Genomic DNA, 14,694 nt, shown 5'->3' with positions numbered 1-14,694 from the left:
CAAAGTTTTATATTTCACGTAATTTTATTGCAAATTTATTGCACAGACGTGTATGACGTCATCATCATGTAAAGCAAACTTATATGAACGGTGGGATGCATGGGGACATTTTAGTTTTCCTTTTTTTTAGCTTTTTTAGTGTATATCAGTATGAATTATTGGAGGCAGACGTATGTATATGTATGTATGTGCTAGTGAAGTTTGCGGGTAGCGTTCAATAAGATGGGCGTTAGATCAGTTTGGATGGGCATAATAATTCCTTCCTGCTGTGAAGCCTTCCATCCAAGGCATCATCACCGTGGCAGATAATCCCTTTGCTAGGTGCGACTCCGAGGACTATGGCTCAAGCGAGAAATTTTGCATGACTATGACCATTGGTGCTAATTTTTTTGTATCTAAACCACTTTTTTCGAATTTCTGGTGTGAGGTGAACCCCCTGAGAACGGCCGCTTTCCGGTACTGCAGCTCATGTTTCTGCATCTCGGGCCGTGGGGGTTATGGGCTCCGTAAACACACTCTCCTTCAACCTGAACCACGCATTTCGTTTGTGATTTACGTCAAGGGAGTGGCCAGGCCAAGCTACCCAAACATTCGCGAGGTGCTTGCAAATCTCTTTGTAAGTTGTCAAAACTGAATGCGATCGAGCTCCAATCTGCACTAAAATCCACTTCTCTCTGTCCGTAAGTTAAACACTAGGGGGTGTTTCCCCTATAATTTTCTCCATTAACTTAGGCTCTTTCTCGAGAAAAGGGACTTTCTCACGACTTTACTCCACCAGCTATCATGAATTTTTACGTCGAATATCGGGGGCTGCATTGCGGGAATACTTACTGCATCATTTCGCCTTGACACTTGTCTACCGATCCCGATGGATGTATTCAACCGATTAGTCGCTGTCCGCGCCCTTTCATCAGCTCGTAATGTATTGCTCACAAACTTTACCTTCTCCAAACATTTTCAACAAATTTCTACACGCCTCGGCAACATTCCTTCTTTATTGAAATATGTATAAAATATAGTGGCGTAAAAGAACTTTATCCAGCATAAATCTTTACACAATCGCGTTTCATTTAAAGCTAACATGCATCATCTTCTTCAACAAGGTCTGGATACTTTGGGTTCCAAGCCATGCTGGGTTGGAAGGCAACGAGGCAGCGGATGAACTAGCCAAGAAGGGAGCAGGGATGCCTCTACACGGGCCAGAACCCTTCTGCGGAATCGGAAACGGTTTCATGGCTATGAATATAAAGAAACGGTTGAGGGAACTATATTGGGCGGGCCTACCACGGATGGACCAGTCCAAGATGCTTATTGGGGGATACGAACCCATGCGTACAAAGGATTGCTTAAACCTCACCAAAAAAACCTCCGAATCATAGTGGGAATTCTCACTGGTCATTGTCGGCTGAACTATCATCTAGGGAAGCTAGGGATATTTACGGACACTGCCTGCAGGTTTTGTGAGGAGGAGGGCGAAACCTCTATACACGTCCTGGGACAGTGTTCGGCACTTGTGCAAAGTAGGTCGAGACATCTGGGAAAACACTTAATACCAGATGCACACTTACAGGCCTGCTTGAGATACTATGATCAATAGGTACACTATAACCAGTAAAACGGGCACAATAGTTCTTCAAGAATGCGGTGCGACTTTCCCTTAACAGAATAATAATAATAATCATCTTCACTTTAATTCATACATTAGGTCAGTATGTATACATTCAGTGATAAAAAAACCCAATATGCGTCCTTATCTGTTGAAACTTGTTGTAACCAAAACGGTCAGAGCATTCCGGTAGACTTAATATATGAATGTTACTAATACTGTGCTTTCTGAACAATTTCGAATTTATTTTGACGGCCATGAAGTATTCGGTGGGTATTTTTCATAACTGACTTCAAAATTGCATTTCTGATATATTAGCATCATTGAGATTATTCTACATTCTACCTCGATATTGCTCGCTTGTTCAATGGAGTGCAGTGGAGTATTCCAGATTGTTCATAGAGTAAAATACAATAGAAGAAATTCCCGTTTTAAAATAACTATTTTTAAGCTTTTGTGTAAAACAAAACATCGAAATAAATTTCCTATTTGGTTACTTTTCTTGAAAATAATTAAATCTACATTGATCCGAAATTTGGTGAACAAATAAAAAAAACAGAACGACATGACCTTATGTGGAAATTGAAGTGTATTCTTTTCCGAAGATAGCTTTATGTGGATTATCAAATGAGAGGTTTTGGCTAGTACTTTACTATGTAAAATTTAGGGCTCAATATACATTTGATCAAATGCTAGTATATTATTGCATTTTCAAAATTGCTGGAAAATTCCCCTTAAGTTCATATACATGTCATATTATAGCCACGATACTGGCAATTTAAAAAAAAAAATGTAGACTAACAATATCACATAAAAGTAGAGTAGTTAAGTCCCTAAAACTTGAAGAGAATCACGAAAACTTCCTTATCTTATTATCTTACACATTCACAAGGCCGTTTGTAAACCTCTTTAAATTATACCAAATTCATTTCGTTACAGAGCCGTTTCAGATGCAGCAGCTGGTGAATATTCTAGTGCTATTGAAACACTAGTAACAGCGATATCATTGATTAAACAGTCCAAGGTTGCGCACGATGAACGCTGCAAAATTTTAATCAGCTCCCTCCAAGATACTCTGCACGGCATCGAAGCTAAAAGCTACAGTAGAAGGGAACGTTCACGTTCTAGGGATCGTTCTCACCGATCTCGTCCCAGGCGGGAGCGATCATCATCACGCTATCGTGAACGATCAAGGGAGCGAGAGCGCGACCGCGAGCGTGATCGTGAAGGAGGGTAAGTTTGAATACAAGTTGATGTTATGTCTGGGAATGCTACGTGATAATATGTGAGAGATTTTTCCTTATTTCAAGTTCGATCTTTTTGTTGTTTCAAATTTACGGTTCAATTTGTATGTATGGGGTGTGTGTGTAATTGAAAAATTGAATTTGTTTTGATGTTAGGCGATATTATTCCGACAGTTATCGAGACAGTGGCCGAGACAGATCCAGAAGCCGAGAGCGTGATCGTGGTGGGGCAAATGATCATTACAGGGAAGAAAGGTGAGTGCCATAAAATCAGGTTTTCATCTGGGCTTCACATTCACATTTCTTTGGAACAGTCGATCTGGACGACCAAGAAAATCTCCTGAAGCAGTTCCCGAACCGGCCAGCGAACCCTCGAAGCGTGGATATTACGAAGAACGTTACCGATCGTCTGATCGAGACCGGGACCGTGAACGCGATCGCGACCGCCGTGAAGAACATCGTTCACGTCACTAAAAAGTTTTCATTTCTAGTTTCTTAACCAATATTTACTTATTACTTTTTTTATATAAATTAACGTCATATTGAGTTAATATTATCGAGCGGAATAATTTTAACAAAAGAAGTAATTGATGAGTTTTCCATGGAGCGAATTAAAAAGAAAATCAAGTCTGTACCCAAAGAAATTCGGGTAAATCAACTAAGAAATTACAATACTTTCTTAAGTTTAGTCGGTAATTCTTAATTCGTATCAGTAATCGAATAAAATTTCGCTTCGGTTTTTTTTTCGATTAATAAATAATCGACTATTTAAAGGAAAAGTTACACTTATAAATAAAATAATATAACTTTAATTTAAAAATATAAATAACGAATATTCGCTGCGAGATATTGTTGCGGTAAGACGGCACGAAGGAGCTGCTTGCTGCTGGGATTTCGGCGGAACGGGTCGCATTCAGATGCAACAACATTGCCGAGAGATCCTGTAACCACCTATCAACCGAATGGATTCCATGAATTAGAAACGGCTTCAGCAGTTAAAGAAGAATGTATTGAATATTCGTAAAAGAAAAAGTTTAAATATATTAAAAAGAAGAAACTGTATTTTGTTATTTGTGTATTTGTCTCTTATTTATTTTATTTTTTCTTAAATTTATTCTTCCTACGATCTCTTATTGTACATAAAACGATTCAAGAAGATTCCATTATTTGCTTTCGAATCTTCTTGAATCACACTCACCAGTAGAATAGATATTTTATTCTTGATTTTGTAAGATAACACGAATCTAAAAGTATTATACAGAAATAGAATGAATGCAAGTTTTCTTGAAACTGAAATTCTAAAGAAAAGTGGAAAAAATTTCTATTCTTGTACATTTCCAAAGGCTGTGAACCAAAAGACTGAATAATTTATATCATATAAGATGTTTTTAAAGTGCTCATTGGTGAATTCGATTTTGTAAATTTTTATATTGACAGCAAAGTTTGAATTTTTTTGTAATTTATTAGAATTTACCAGGGTATTATCTTTATGGTATGTGCCACATTGTCGGCCTTCTAGTGCAAATCTCAAATGTCTCGCATTTTATTATTGTGTGTTAATAATTTAATTTTTTTACGTATTATTAATTTTATGTTGTTTCTACCCCCGTTTACTGAATATCAATTTTTATTCGTGCAAACATTTGGCGCTTCATTGTAATGTCATGTGAAGTGGTTTCCCTTAATGCAAAAACATGTAGCCATTAAAAGCGCAAATCGAACAGATCTCCGGAACATTGTTGAATCTCAAATAATATAGACTCGAAATAATTTCGAAATAGGGACGAATGCTGCCGAATAGTCATTGGTGAATATTCATAAATTTTATGTCATCAATATTCGATTTAGAATGAGTAATCCTACCAGTGGCTTCTCCATTTGTTCCCTTCTTGTCAAGACTATACCGACTTATCCACTTATCGCGCTTTTGATGGTTAATTTCAAATGAAAATTGTGGCATTGCAATTTAAGTGAAAGCACAATGTGCGCTACCTTGTTTTTGTAAGAATACTGCAAATGTTGAGCAGTAGAACAAAATGTACACACAATGTAAACAAAGTAAGTATGTAATATTGTATTTTGGATATTATTGAATACTGGTATCGTTTAAATGTATTTATTCTTGGCGTTTATGTAACTTCCTGCAGTTACTATAAATGTAATCTTTTTATACACCTTATTTATTATTGTCTTAAGAATGTACATATTACAGTGTTGACGAGAAAAATTATAAACTTGCAAATCGTCATCAATTGATATTGTTATATTTTCCATAGCTCATTATTACTTTCATCTGGAAATGTTAGGATAACATTTGATACATTTAAACGAAACATTGTAAACTATTTACCTTATTTAGAGAAAATAGCTTTAGTTGATTCGATGTCAGAATACTACGTACGTTAAGATGAACTTGTGAGATCCAATGTAATTTAGCGCTAGCGCAACTGTTTTACCTCTGAACTTGTTAGAAAATGCATGGAAAAAATGGCACAATTTTGTCATGTTTACTAATCATAAAGCTGTATTGAATTAGATCGAATCTCGAAAGGTTAATGCCTTTGCATGATCTTACTACTTCTAGGATATCACTATGTAATGTCCCAGTGATTCTTAAAGCTATCTCAGAAGAAATATGTCTCAAGTTCTTCTCATAGGACAACTATCCAATATAATACAGTTAAATTACTTTTGTTGCAAATTGTACTGAATTCATCTTAACTTTAAGAAGTGCATCCACTAGAGTAGTATTCAGACTTTACACTAGCCTATACGGCAATAATCACAATGAGGTATTTCTCTGGGTTCTTATGGCGCGTATGAAGAACACCAGCATTTGAATCCAATGACCAAACCGAGTGCTTTCTCAAATAAATGCATATCAACATCGTCTAAGTTGCATGTTTCGCGTTAACTAATCGTGTTTTAAGCCTAATTATAGATAGAACAAATATTCGTCGATATTATGGTTTATAACCGGATATCGTTTAGGATTGAAAGTTCAAGTGAGGACTGTTCACATTTTAAATGACGTGAAAATAAAAATTTTACTATAAAATTCAAATCTATCTGGTCCTTATTTTAATTCTATTCGATTAAAGTAGGCATTCTAGGAGAATAATATCTTAATTCGTACGAATTTAAGTTTAACTGTAGAAATGAACAGTATATCTGAAAAATCGTGAACAATTTAGGATTCGTAGGTAATGAGGTTCTTGAGCCCATATTATATATCACAGAAGATGCAATATTCAATACTTTAGTTGCGGCTAAAGAATGTGAACAGGACAGAAATATGGATGACACTGCCTTAGCAAAATAGAGGGAAATATAGGTAAAGAGAGAGCGGGGTTTAAAACAAACTGAATGAGAATTGCATTGAGTTGTTACATATTCTAAATTAGGATGGTTTTAAGTCGTGCAACGTGTTGTGAATTTTTTTATTAATTCAGAGAAGTTCCTCTGAAAGAAACTAGTTAGGACGGAAAGGAAGTGTTATCTAAGATTTAAGAAATTCCTGCAAAAAGCTCCACATAAGCAGCCCTCATTTGCTGTTTGCCAATGTCTAAACGGTATGCTATGGTTAGGAAACAATTCCAATTCGGGTACCAAAGTTAATTCTGTTATTGGCACATGCAATGAAAATCTTTACCAAGGTAGGAAAAGCTCTGTAAATCGTAACTGTGCCGTAGATGAAGCGCTATATTTCGTGGCTGGAGGTCCAGGTAGATATCCTTTTAGGGCAGCCAAATGATATATACCAGGAGTATTTGGATAGAAGATACAAAGTTTTACAGTTTGCCGAATATCACTCTGTTCGTCACATTATACTTGTGAGTCGGATATAGTTCCACGGGCAGGATGATGTCTTTCCTTCAGCTTGCAATCTTTGCGTGTTTGTCAAATTACAGCGTCTACCGCTAGGCACGTAAAATTTCGTTAAAATGACGAAGAGGGACTTAATGACCGCAATCCACGTGCTGACGCGTTCTCCCCGTACAGATGGAGGTGCGGTTGTTATTCATATCATAGTTCGATTACATGCAGCTCTATCGTTAAGGTTCGCGAACATCAATTTGGTGATCTGATCATCTCAACTGCCCACGTTCATTATAATTCTCGAAATTGCGAGTATACGGACGGGTCGGAGCTGTTAGTTTAGGTTAGAGTAATAACCATAAACAAGTCGGGGAACAGGAAGCTAGACGCTTCATGTATGAAAGGTTTTGTCTATTTCTTTTATAAGAGCATTTGAATGGAGTTTTGTCCCAGAATATCCACTTTCCCGTGATATTGACATTCAAAGTCTTGAATTTGCAAAGAAGCGGCCAATTTGACCTATTATAACTTTGTTAGTAATAGTGCGATTTAAACCAAACTTAGTATGATCATGCTCTATATTATGGCCTACATCGCTGCTTTTGCAGTCAATTACTAAAAATTATAGCAATATACTATTATTATTACCTTGTTTGAATAAATATCGGTATGGAGGGTATTTCGGAGTCTAGGCACCATATAGTAGCAGCGTCTTGCCTTTTTTCAGATTTTTGAGTTGGGTAGTTTCTGAGAATGGGTCCGTTAAAGAAAGGATCACTTTCGACCAGCGTACTTCCGATCTTTCCATCCATCCATGATGTCAAAACTAAGACCAGATTCGGGAAGTACTAACCGAGACTTTTCATTTGATATAGTTCAAAAAGCCCACGGACCCTCTTCCCGCCCAACCGGACCGAGGGGCGACCAACCTAAGGATGGGCTGAAGGCAACATCCAAAGGCCCGCATCACAGCGATGATGCGTTTTAACGCAAAGTGTGTGCGACCATGCGAAAATGTATTGGTACATCCCGATTGTCGCAAACACTTCAGCCAATGACGCGGAGGTCCTACACTACAGAGACATGGATCTTATATTGAAGACAGTGCGGATCAAGACTGAAACCCATTAGGTCAGATTGTTACCGGACAGGACTCTTCGGACTATAGCACAGGTTGCAAGGATAACTGCTTTTTGCATCTCCATGTATAGTCCAGCCCTAAGATCGAGCGTTTTCAGCGTTTTATGTAAGTTCTGCGGGACTAATCCCGTCGCTGAAATTATTACTGGGACTACTTCGATCTTTTGTAGTCTCCAAGTCTGCTTCATATCGTCTGCCAAGGGGCCGTAGTTCCGAATTTTTTCGTGCTGTTTTTCAACAGTGTTCCGGTCCAACGGTACGGCTACATCGATTATAAAGCACGCTCGTTCTTCCTTCAGAAGCAGAACTAGATCGGGTCTGTTATGATTAACACTGTGGTCGGTGGCAATAGTGTGATCCCACAGTAGTTTGACCCGATCATTTTCCAAGATTCTCTGCGGAGTATACTTATAGTAAGGATGGTAGGTTGCCACTAAGTTATACTTCAACGCAAGGTTTTGATGGAGAATCTTGCAGACGGAGTTATGACGATTGGTGTACTCGGTACCGCTCAACATCCTGCACGCAGATGTTATGTGCTGGATGGTCTCCTCTTCACAGTTGCATAACCTACAACTGGAGTTGGTGATTGAGGAGTCGTGAAGAATGTACCGTTTATAATTTTTTGTTGGGAGCGAAGCATCCTGAATTGAAGTTAGGAATGCTTCGGTCTCATAGAAAAGTACACCATTTGTCAACCATTTGTTGGAGGCTTCGATGTCAATGCCTGACAACAACAAATTTTTTATATGACCTCCGTGAATGGGTTTCTCTTTCCACATGTCGATCTTCTGTTGGACTGAAGTAACATTCGACATGGGATCCCATTCTCTGCTTCTCAAGTTCAAAGGAGATAATTTATTATCTGCCATGACGGTAGCCTGATGTATTTGGCTAGAGGATTGTTTCTCATAGAAAAACTCACGAAGAGAATGCACTTGATTGTAGTGCAACGTTTTTAAATCAAGTACCCCCCTTCCTCCCTGATGACGTGGGATAGTGATCCTCAATTTTTCGGCAGCTCTATTGTGCATGTTGTTGTTTGCAAGAACTACCCTTACCCGTCTATTGACAGATTCTAAATCAGTATTACTCCACTGTATCACACCGAAAGTGTATAGAAGGACGGGAATGGCAAAGGTGTTGATTGCCATGATTTTATTTTTCCCGTACAGCTCAGTTTTAAGGACAAGATCCAGACGCCGCTCAAATTCCCCCAGCAACTTAGATTTAATTATTGCTATAGCAGGTGTTGTTGCTTGCAATATGCCGAGGTATTTGTAGACGTCGTCCGAATCCATGCCCTCAATTCGGATGTTATTTTGCCTGTATCCTTCATTGTCGGTGTGTTTTCCCCGAACAATTGTTTTTATGCGACATTTCTCCAAACCCAACTGCATGCCGATATCCCTGCTGAACTGGATGGTGATGTCCAGCAAGGAGCGAAGTTGGTTCTCGTCTTTGGCATACAATTTGATGTCGTCAATGTACATTAAATGGCTTAATGTACATTTCGACAATATGCCATGCTTGACTTGGAACCCGTATTTGCTTTCATGCAAAAGATGGGATAGCGGATTCAAAGCCAAACAAAACCACAGTGGGCTTAGAGAGTCGCCTTGGAAAATGCCACGCCTGATTGGTATCTCTCCTGATGTTTGCGAAGATACCGATAGCTTCGTGCTCCAATTCCTCATTACTGTTCTCAGTAGAAGAACAACATTCGGGTTGATTTTATACAAGCGTAACACTTGTAGTAACCACGAATGTGATATGGAGTCAAAGGCTGATTTATAATCGATGTAGGCTGTCGAGATGTTTCGTTTTTGGTGGACAGCCTGCTTTACAGCTACCGTATCGATTATAAGCTGTTCTTTGCAGCCTCGGGAGCCTTTTGCGCATCCTTTTTGCTCCTCAGCTATCAATTTATGAACATCAAGATGTTTTGAGATGTTCGCGCACAGAACTGAAGTGAAGACCTTGTAGATGGTAGGAAGACAAGTAATTGGTCGACATTTTGAAGGGCAAGAGACACCCTGTTCCTTGGGGATGAGGAAAGTTATCCCCTTGGTGAAAAATGGTGGAACTAAATCAGGATCGGCAATCATCTGATTAAATTGATTTGCCAATATCCTGTGAGTGCTCTTGAACCGCTTCAGCCAGAAGTTGTGAATCTTGTCAACTCCTGGCGCCTTCCAGTTACCTGCCTTGTCAAGGACTGCTTTAACGTCGACTTCAGTTACGTCAGGCATGGTCATTTCGGGGAGGGCCTCGCATGAACGCATAAGGTGTGGGAGCCACGCTGCTTCTAAATTGCAACGACTGGATTCGCTCCAAACACTTCTCCAGAAGTCTTCTGCCTGATCCAGATTGAGGTTACTTTCCCTACCTGAGTTGATGAGATTTTTGTAGAATCCTCGTTGGTTCTGGAAGAACAAGGTGTTGTCTGTCCTTCGCTGAAAGCTTTTCTGATACCTACGGATGCGATTGGAGCATACCGCAAGTTTCTGCTTCAGCACCTCGAGGATTTCTTCGATTGGCATATCATTGGACAGATGGTAGTTTCCAATGATGTTCGCAACGCATCTGTGCACTCTTGGTGATGGATTTCCAAGGAGTGCTTGCGTCACACGACCAATCTCCTTTCTCAACTTTTCAACTCTTTTGTTGAGTCGAAACACCCAGAACGGCAAAGTCCTTCTGCGCATACCTCTGTTATTCGCTCTAAGATGTTGGTTATGGAGACGAATAACCGTGGCAGCTGCAACGTAGATCAGGCTGTGAACCTCTGTAGCAGTAATCTCGCTAGCCAAACGATCAGCCAAAATTCTGTCAACGGCAGCAATGATGTTAGTAGTTGCCGAAGTAAACTTCAGTTTTGGGATCCTTGGCCTAGCGTCTGGGAGAATCTCAGCATACTCTGTGAATGCGACCTGGAATGCGGTCAAAGCCTCATTATAAATTGGGTCGACATCCCCAGTTACTAAGCTTCTCCTGACTACTGGATTCATGGAGTGCCTTACAGGTGAAGTACTTGTGTTACTCCTTTGACTAGTCCGGTAATTTGATGACTCCAGCCCGAGCTCAAGTGAAACCTCTTGGAAGATTTGTTGCCTAGTTGGTAAGGCAACTCGGTTGTTATTCACGATCACTCGGTACTGGTTGACGACGTTCTGTTCCGGAACATGACTTAGCTCCGGAAATCGGGTTATGAACGCGTCATGTAGTCGATGTCTGTACCCTGATGGATTCCGTTCCAAATCCGTGACACGGTAATAGGCGCGGACGATAAATTCGTTGAGTTGGCTCGTCCAAACCATACGACGCCTAGGTCTCCCGTCTCTGGTGGTTGACGGCATAACCGCCAAAACATCCAAGGGCGAAGAGCCGCTCTGATGTTGTTGAACGACCCTTAACCGTGTTGGGTACTGTCTTCGTGTCTCTGGGGTCCCATTTAAAGAATTTAAACCAAAGTCCCCAATTTCATTCCCACGAGTAATGGGGAACCAGTCAGCCCTGCAACAGAGCCCCAATGTTGCAATGCCCCATGGTTACCTCCAAAGGTAGGGAAGGTATTTGGAGGGGAGCCGCTGAAATACAGTGTAACGTCACTGCAATTCATCCGATAGGCGCGTCGATCCCTTCACCCCGGATTACGGATTTGTTAAGGAGGTTTACTCCCCCTGAACGGGAAGAATCGATAAGGGAGGACGAACACAAAGGGAAACGTTCTGCTTGTCCGCGGCTACTTATTTACAAGATTAACTTGCGATATTCGTAGCTGACCCGGTGGGTCATGTCATTATCCGCAACCCATGACACGCGCCTGGTCGCATGCAGCTCTGCGTTTGCAACTCAGGTGAGGGTAAACCTGGTACGCCAGGAAAGAAAGAAAGGATCACTTTCGACCAGCGTACTTCCGATCTTTCCATCCATCTATGATGTCAAAACTAAGACCAGATTCGGGAAGTACTAACCGAGACTTTTCATTTGATATATATATATATATATATATATATTTGGTGAAAAAAATTTACATCCCTCTTTTGCATGTATGGGGACCGCCCTTAAATTCGACGTAGAATAATGTAACTCACTGTATGCGTGAGCATTCACAGTTGCCACCTTTCCATCAAATTGGTGTCAATCGCTATAATTGTCTTCGGGAAAAATGCGCGTGAAGGAAAGACAGTCAGACAGTAAACCGATTTTAATAAGGTCTTGTTTGACACAAAACCTTAAAAATGAAATTTTGTGGTAGGAGCTTTATGTTGTTGACGTATGTGTGGTTTGGAGCTTGGTTAGCAAAAATAAAAATAACTCATTGAATACCACCGAAAACTTCACTACGACCTCTACTCTGCCTTATCTAGGAATCTGTATGTGTGTATGGGGTGGGAGAGATGCACAACCTCCGAACCAAAAGACGGTAGTGGTCCATTGAACTCGACGCTTCCATTATAACGGAATGTCTGAGATTCGTTATGTACCGCAAGATTTGTTAATGGATGCGATGCTACCAGTTACAACTGGAGCAATCAGGACCAAAAATCTAACATCTGGTATGTTCATAGTTGGGGCACTACATAGGAAATATTCCTCATTATAGGATGGATGCAATATAATCTTGTAGAATTCCTATTCTGAACATACTGCCAGTCAAAATGCGCACAGTACTTCTCAAAGTCTTCCTGCTTTTCAACAAGTTCTGATAGTGAATATCTGAAGTGTCTAGCAGCACTTAGGCTCTTCCACTTATCTTTAAGCGAAGCTTGTTCCCAGTTGGGGATATTGAACCCTCTCTAAGGTACCTGAGATTTCATTTCCCTCCATGCCGTAGTGAATATGTACCTAAAGTTGTTCCACCATATTGAATATAGATATACACTAGACAAAAAAAAACAAGTCGGGAAACCGGAAGCTGGGTGCTTCAGGTACGAAAGGTTTTGTTTGCTTCTTGCGTGAGTATATTTAAGTGTAGTACAATCCCATTTGTACGTAGCCCGTTAAGAATATGCATTTAGCATGCCAGATTTAGTACTTTGGGTTGTAAAGTTACACGGTAAAGACAAATTTGAGCTACTGTAACTTTGTTGCTAATAGTACGATTTTAATCAAACTTGGGGTTAATATGCTTCATAGCATACTTTATACTACTACCATTTTATAACTCTGAGATAAATTTAGGGGGGTTTTCCTCAATTTTCCCAAAAGGTATGGTAATATACTATTATTAACTTAATTTGAACAGATATCGATATGAAGAGTATTTTGAGGCCTGGGTACCATATAGAGGTAGCTTCACGATTTTTTTTGAGATTTTTCAGTTGGGTAGTTTCTGAGAAGGGGTCCGTTAAAGAAATCATCACTTTCCACCCCTCCCACTCCCCGCCTTTTTAACAAATCTCAAAACTAAGACCGGCTTCGAAAAGTACTAATCGAGACCTTTCAGCTGATACTCCACATGACTATATTTGACCTTACAGTAAGCGTACAAAATCTATTTTCTAAATAAATTTTCATAAAATATTTTTCTGCCCCTTGTGAAAATTGACTTCTTCCGCATTTTTGCTCCCTTTTTGGCCTAAATTTTTCACTTGAATCTTTTTTTTTCTTTAATCGGTACGCACACTTCAGACTACGTGATACTTCACGATTATGGTACTAATGAACATTCTAGCTCCTGCTTTCTAGTCAGGAGGTGAAAAACACATTTTGTCCATGATAAAATGTCGTAATTTTACAAATCACCCGATAAATACCAAGAAAACCAACCATCGAATACTTTAGCATCACGTTACACTAAAATCAAATGTGTAAGAACAAACACGTCAGCCACTGCAATACCCGTGAACACGGTTGAAGCAAGACTGCGTTTGTTTACGTTCTTATACTAATGTACACATGTGTTTATAATAATAATAAGTATCCTAAAGAAAACCTAGGATGTGCACCCTTCAGTTACACCATATTTCTTTTAAATTTTGTAGTTATGTTGATATAGTAAAAAAGTGATAGTGCGTCTAATTATGTCGCTAGGGATTGTAATTGCCAGTTTTCATCCAGGAGTAATAAAAGGCAAGGCAGAAAATGCCCCCTTAAACTATCATGCTACAGGCACTGATATTTCTCTTCGCAACGAAAACAATCGGGCCCATCAAGATTTCACGTTTTTTTTTTATTGGGAAAATATGAACTGAAAGGTGCTTGTTGCTTCAGAGACTTTTATTTTAAACTGCATAAAATAATGGTTGCTGTAGTCCAGTTCGTATTCAAATTTCTTAATGGAAATTTCACTCTAGTGTCTTTGTTGCGTTACGTTAATTTGGTTACTTGCTTCGTGTTCCCATATCGAAGCTAAACCTTTAGCGGAAGAAAGACTGGATTGATCTTTAATTTTGGTAGATATGGCTCTTTTTCAATAAAAATTATCAATATAAATATAATATAAAACTATGGTTTTCTCCAACATGGTCAGTTAATTAATGGTTTATTCGGATAAAGGTATCATCTACCTTTAAGCTGTGGGGAAAAATATTTACTCATTTTCAGTTTATATATCTAGAAGTACATGTCCTAAGGGGTTACACCCACTTATGTTTTTTTCTCAAAAGATCTTCGTTCTATTGAATTTTAAAGTATAACTAACTCAGGATAAAGTTAAAGTTTCAAGTCGATCCGAATAAAATTGACTGAGATATCATCGTTGAAAGAAAAGAATCCCTACTCCTCCTCCTTCATCGACATTTTTTCGTTCAGGTGATCCGGTTCGCCACAATTTTGGTCATCGCAAAACATAAGAATACATTTTTGTTTGACGGCCGTTTGTAAAATAACTATTTAATATTTTTCAATAAAAAAAATAACTAAAAGTTGAAATAATAA

The 14,694-nt window shown here is 39.2% G+C and overlaps 1 protein-coding gene across 4 annotated transcripts in view; it reads left to right on the top strand.

Annotated features, from left to right (window-relative positions):
• Positions 1-5,346, top strand: part of LOC119650238 (cleavage and polyadenylation specificity factor subunit 6) — a 30,491-nt gene extending 25,145 nt beyond the window's left edge. For 2 of the 4 annotated variants that reach the window (XM_038052820.1, XM_038052818.1), the window contains 3 exons: positions 2,546-2,839; positions 3,007-3,105; positions 3,165-5,346. In XM_038052820.1, coding sequence (XP_037908748.1) covers positions 2,546-2,839; positions 3,007-3,105; positions 3,165-3,324 — 553 coding nt within the window. In that variant the 3' untranslated portion in view covers positions 3,325-5,346. The remainder of the gene's footprint in view (positions 1-2,545; positions 2,840-3,006; positions 3,106-3,164) is intronic. The other 2 variants (XM_038052821.1, XM_038052819.1) reach the window with 1 other exon arrangement.
• Positions 5,347-14,694: the final 9,348 nt, after the last annotated feature.

This window comes from Hermetia illucens, chromosome 2 (genome assembly GCF_905115235.1).
Source record: "Hermetia illucens chromosome 2, iHerIll2.2.curated.20191125, whole genome shotgun sequence".
NCBI lineage: Eukaryota > Metazoa > Arthropoda > Insecta > Diptera > Stratiomyidae > Hermetia > Hermetia illucens.
The sequence above is the reverse complement of the archived record's forward strand: the minus strand, read 5'-3'. Positions and strand labels throughout refer to the sequence as shown.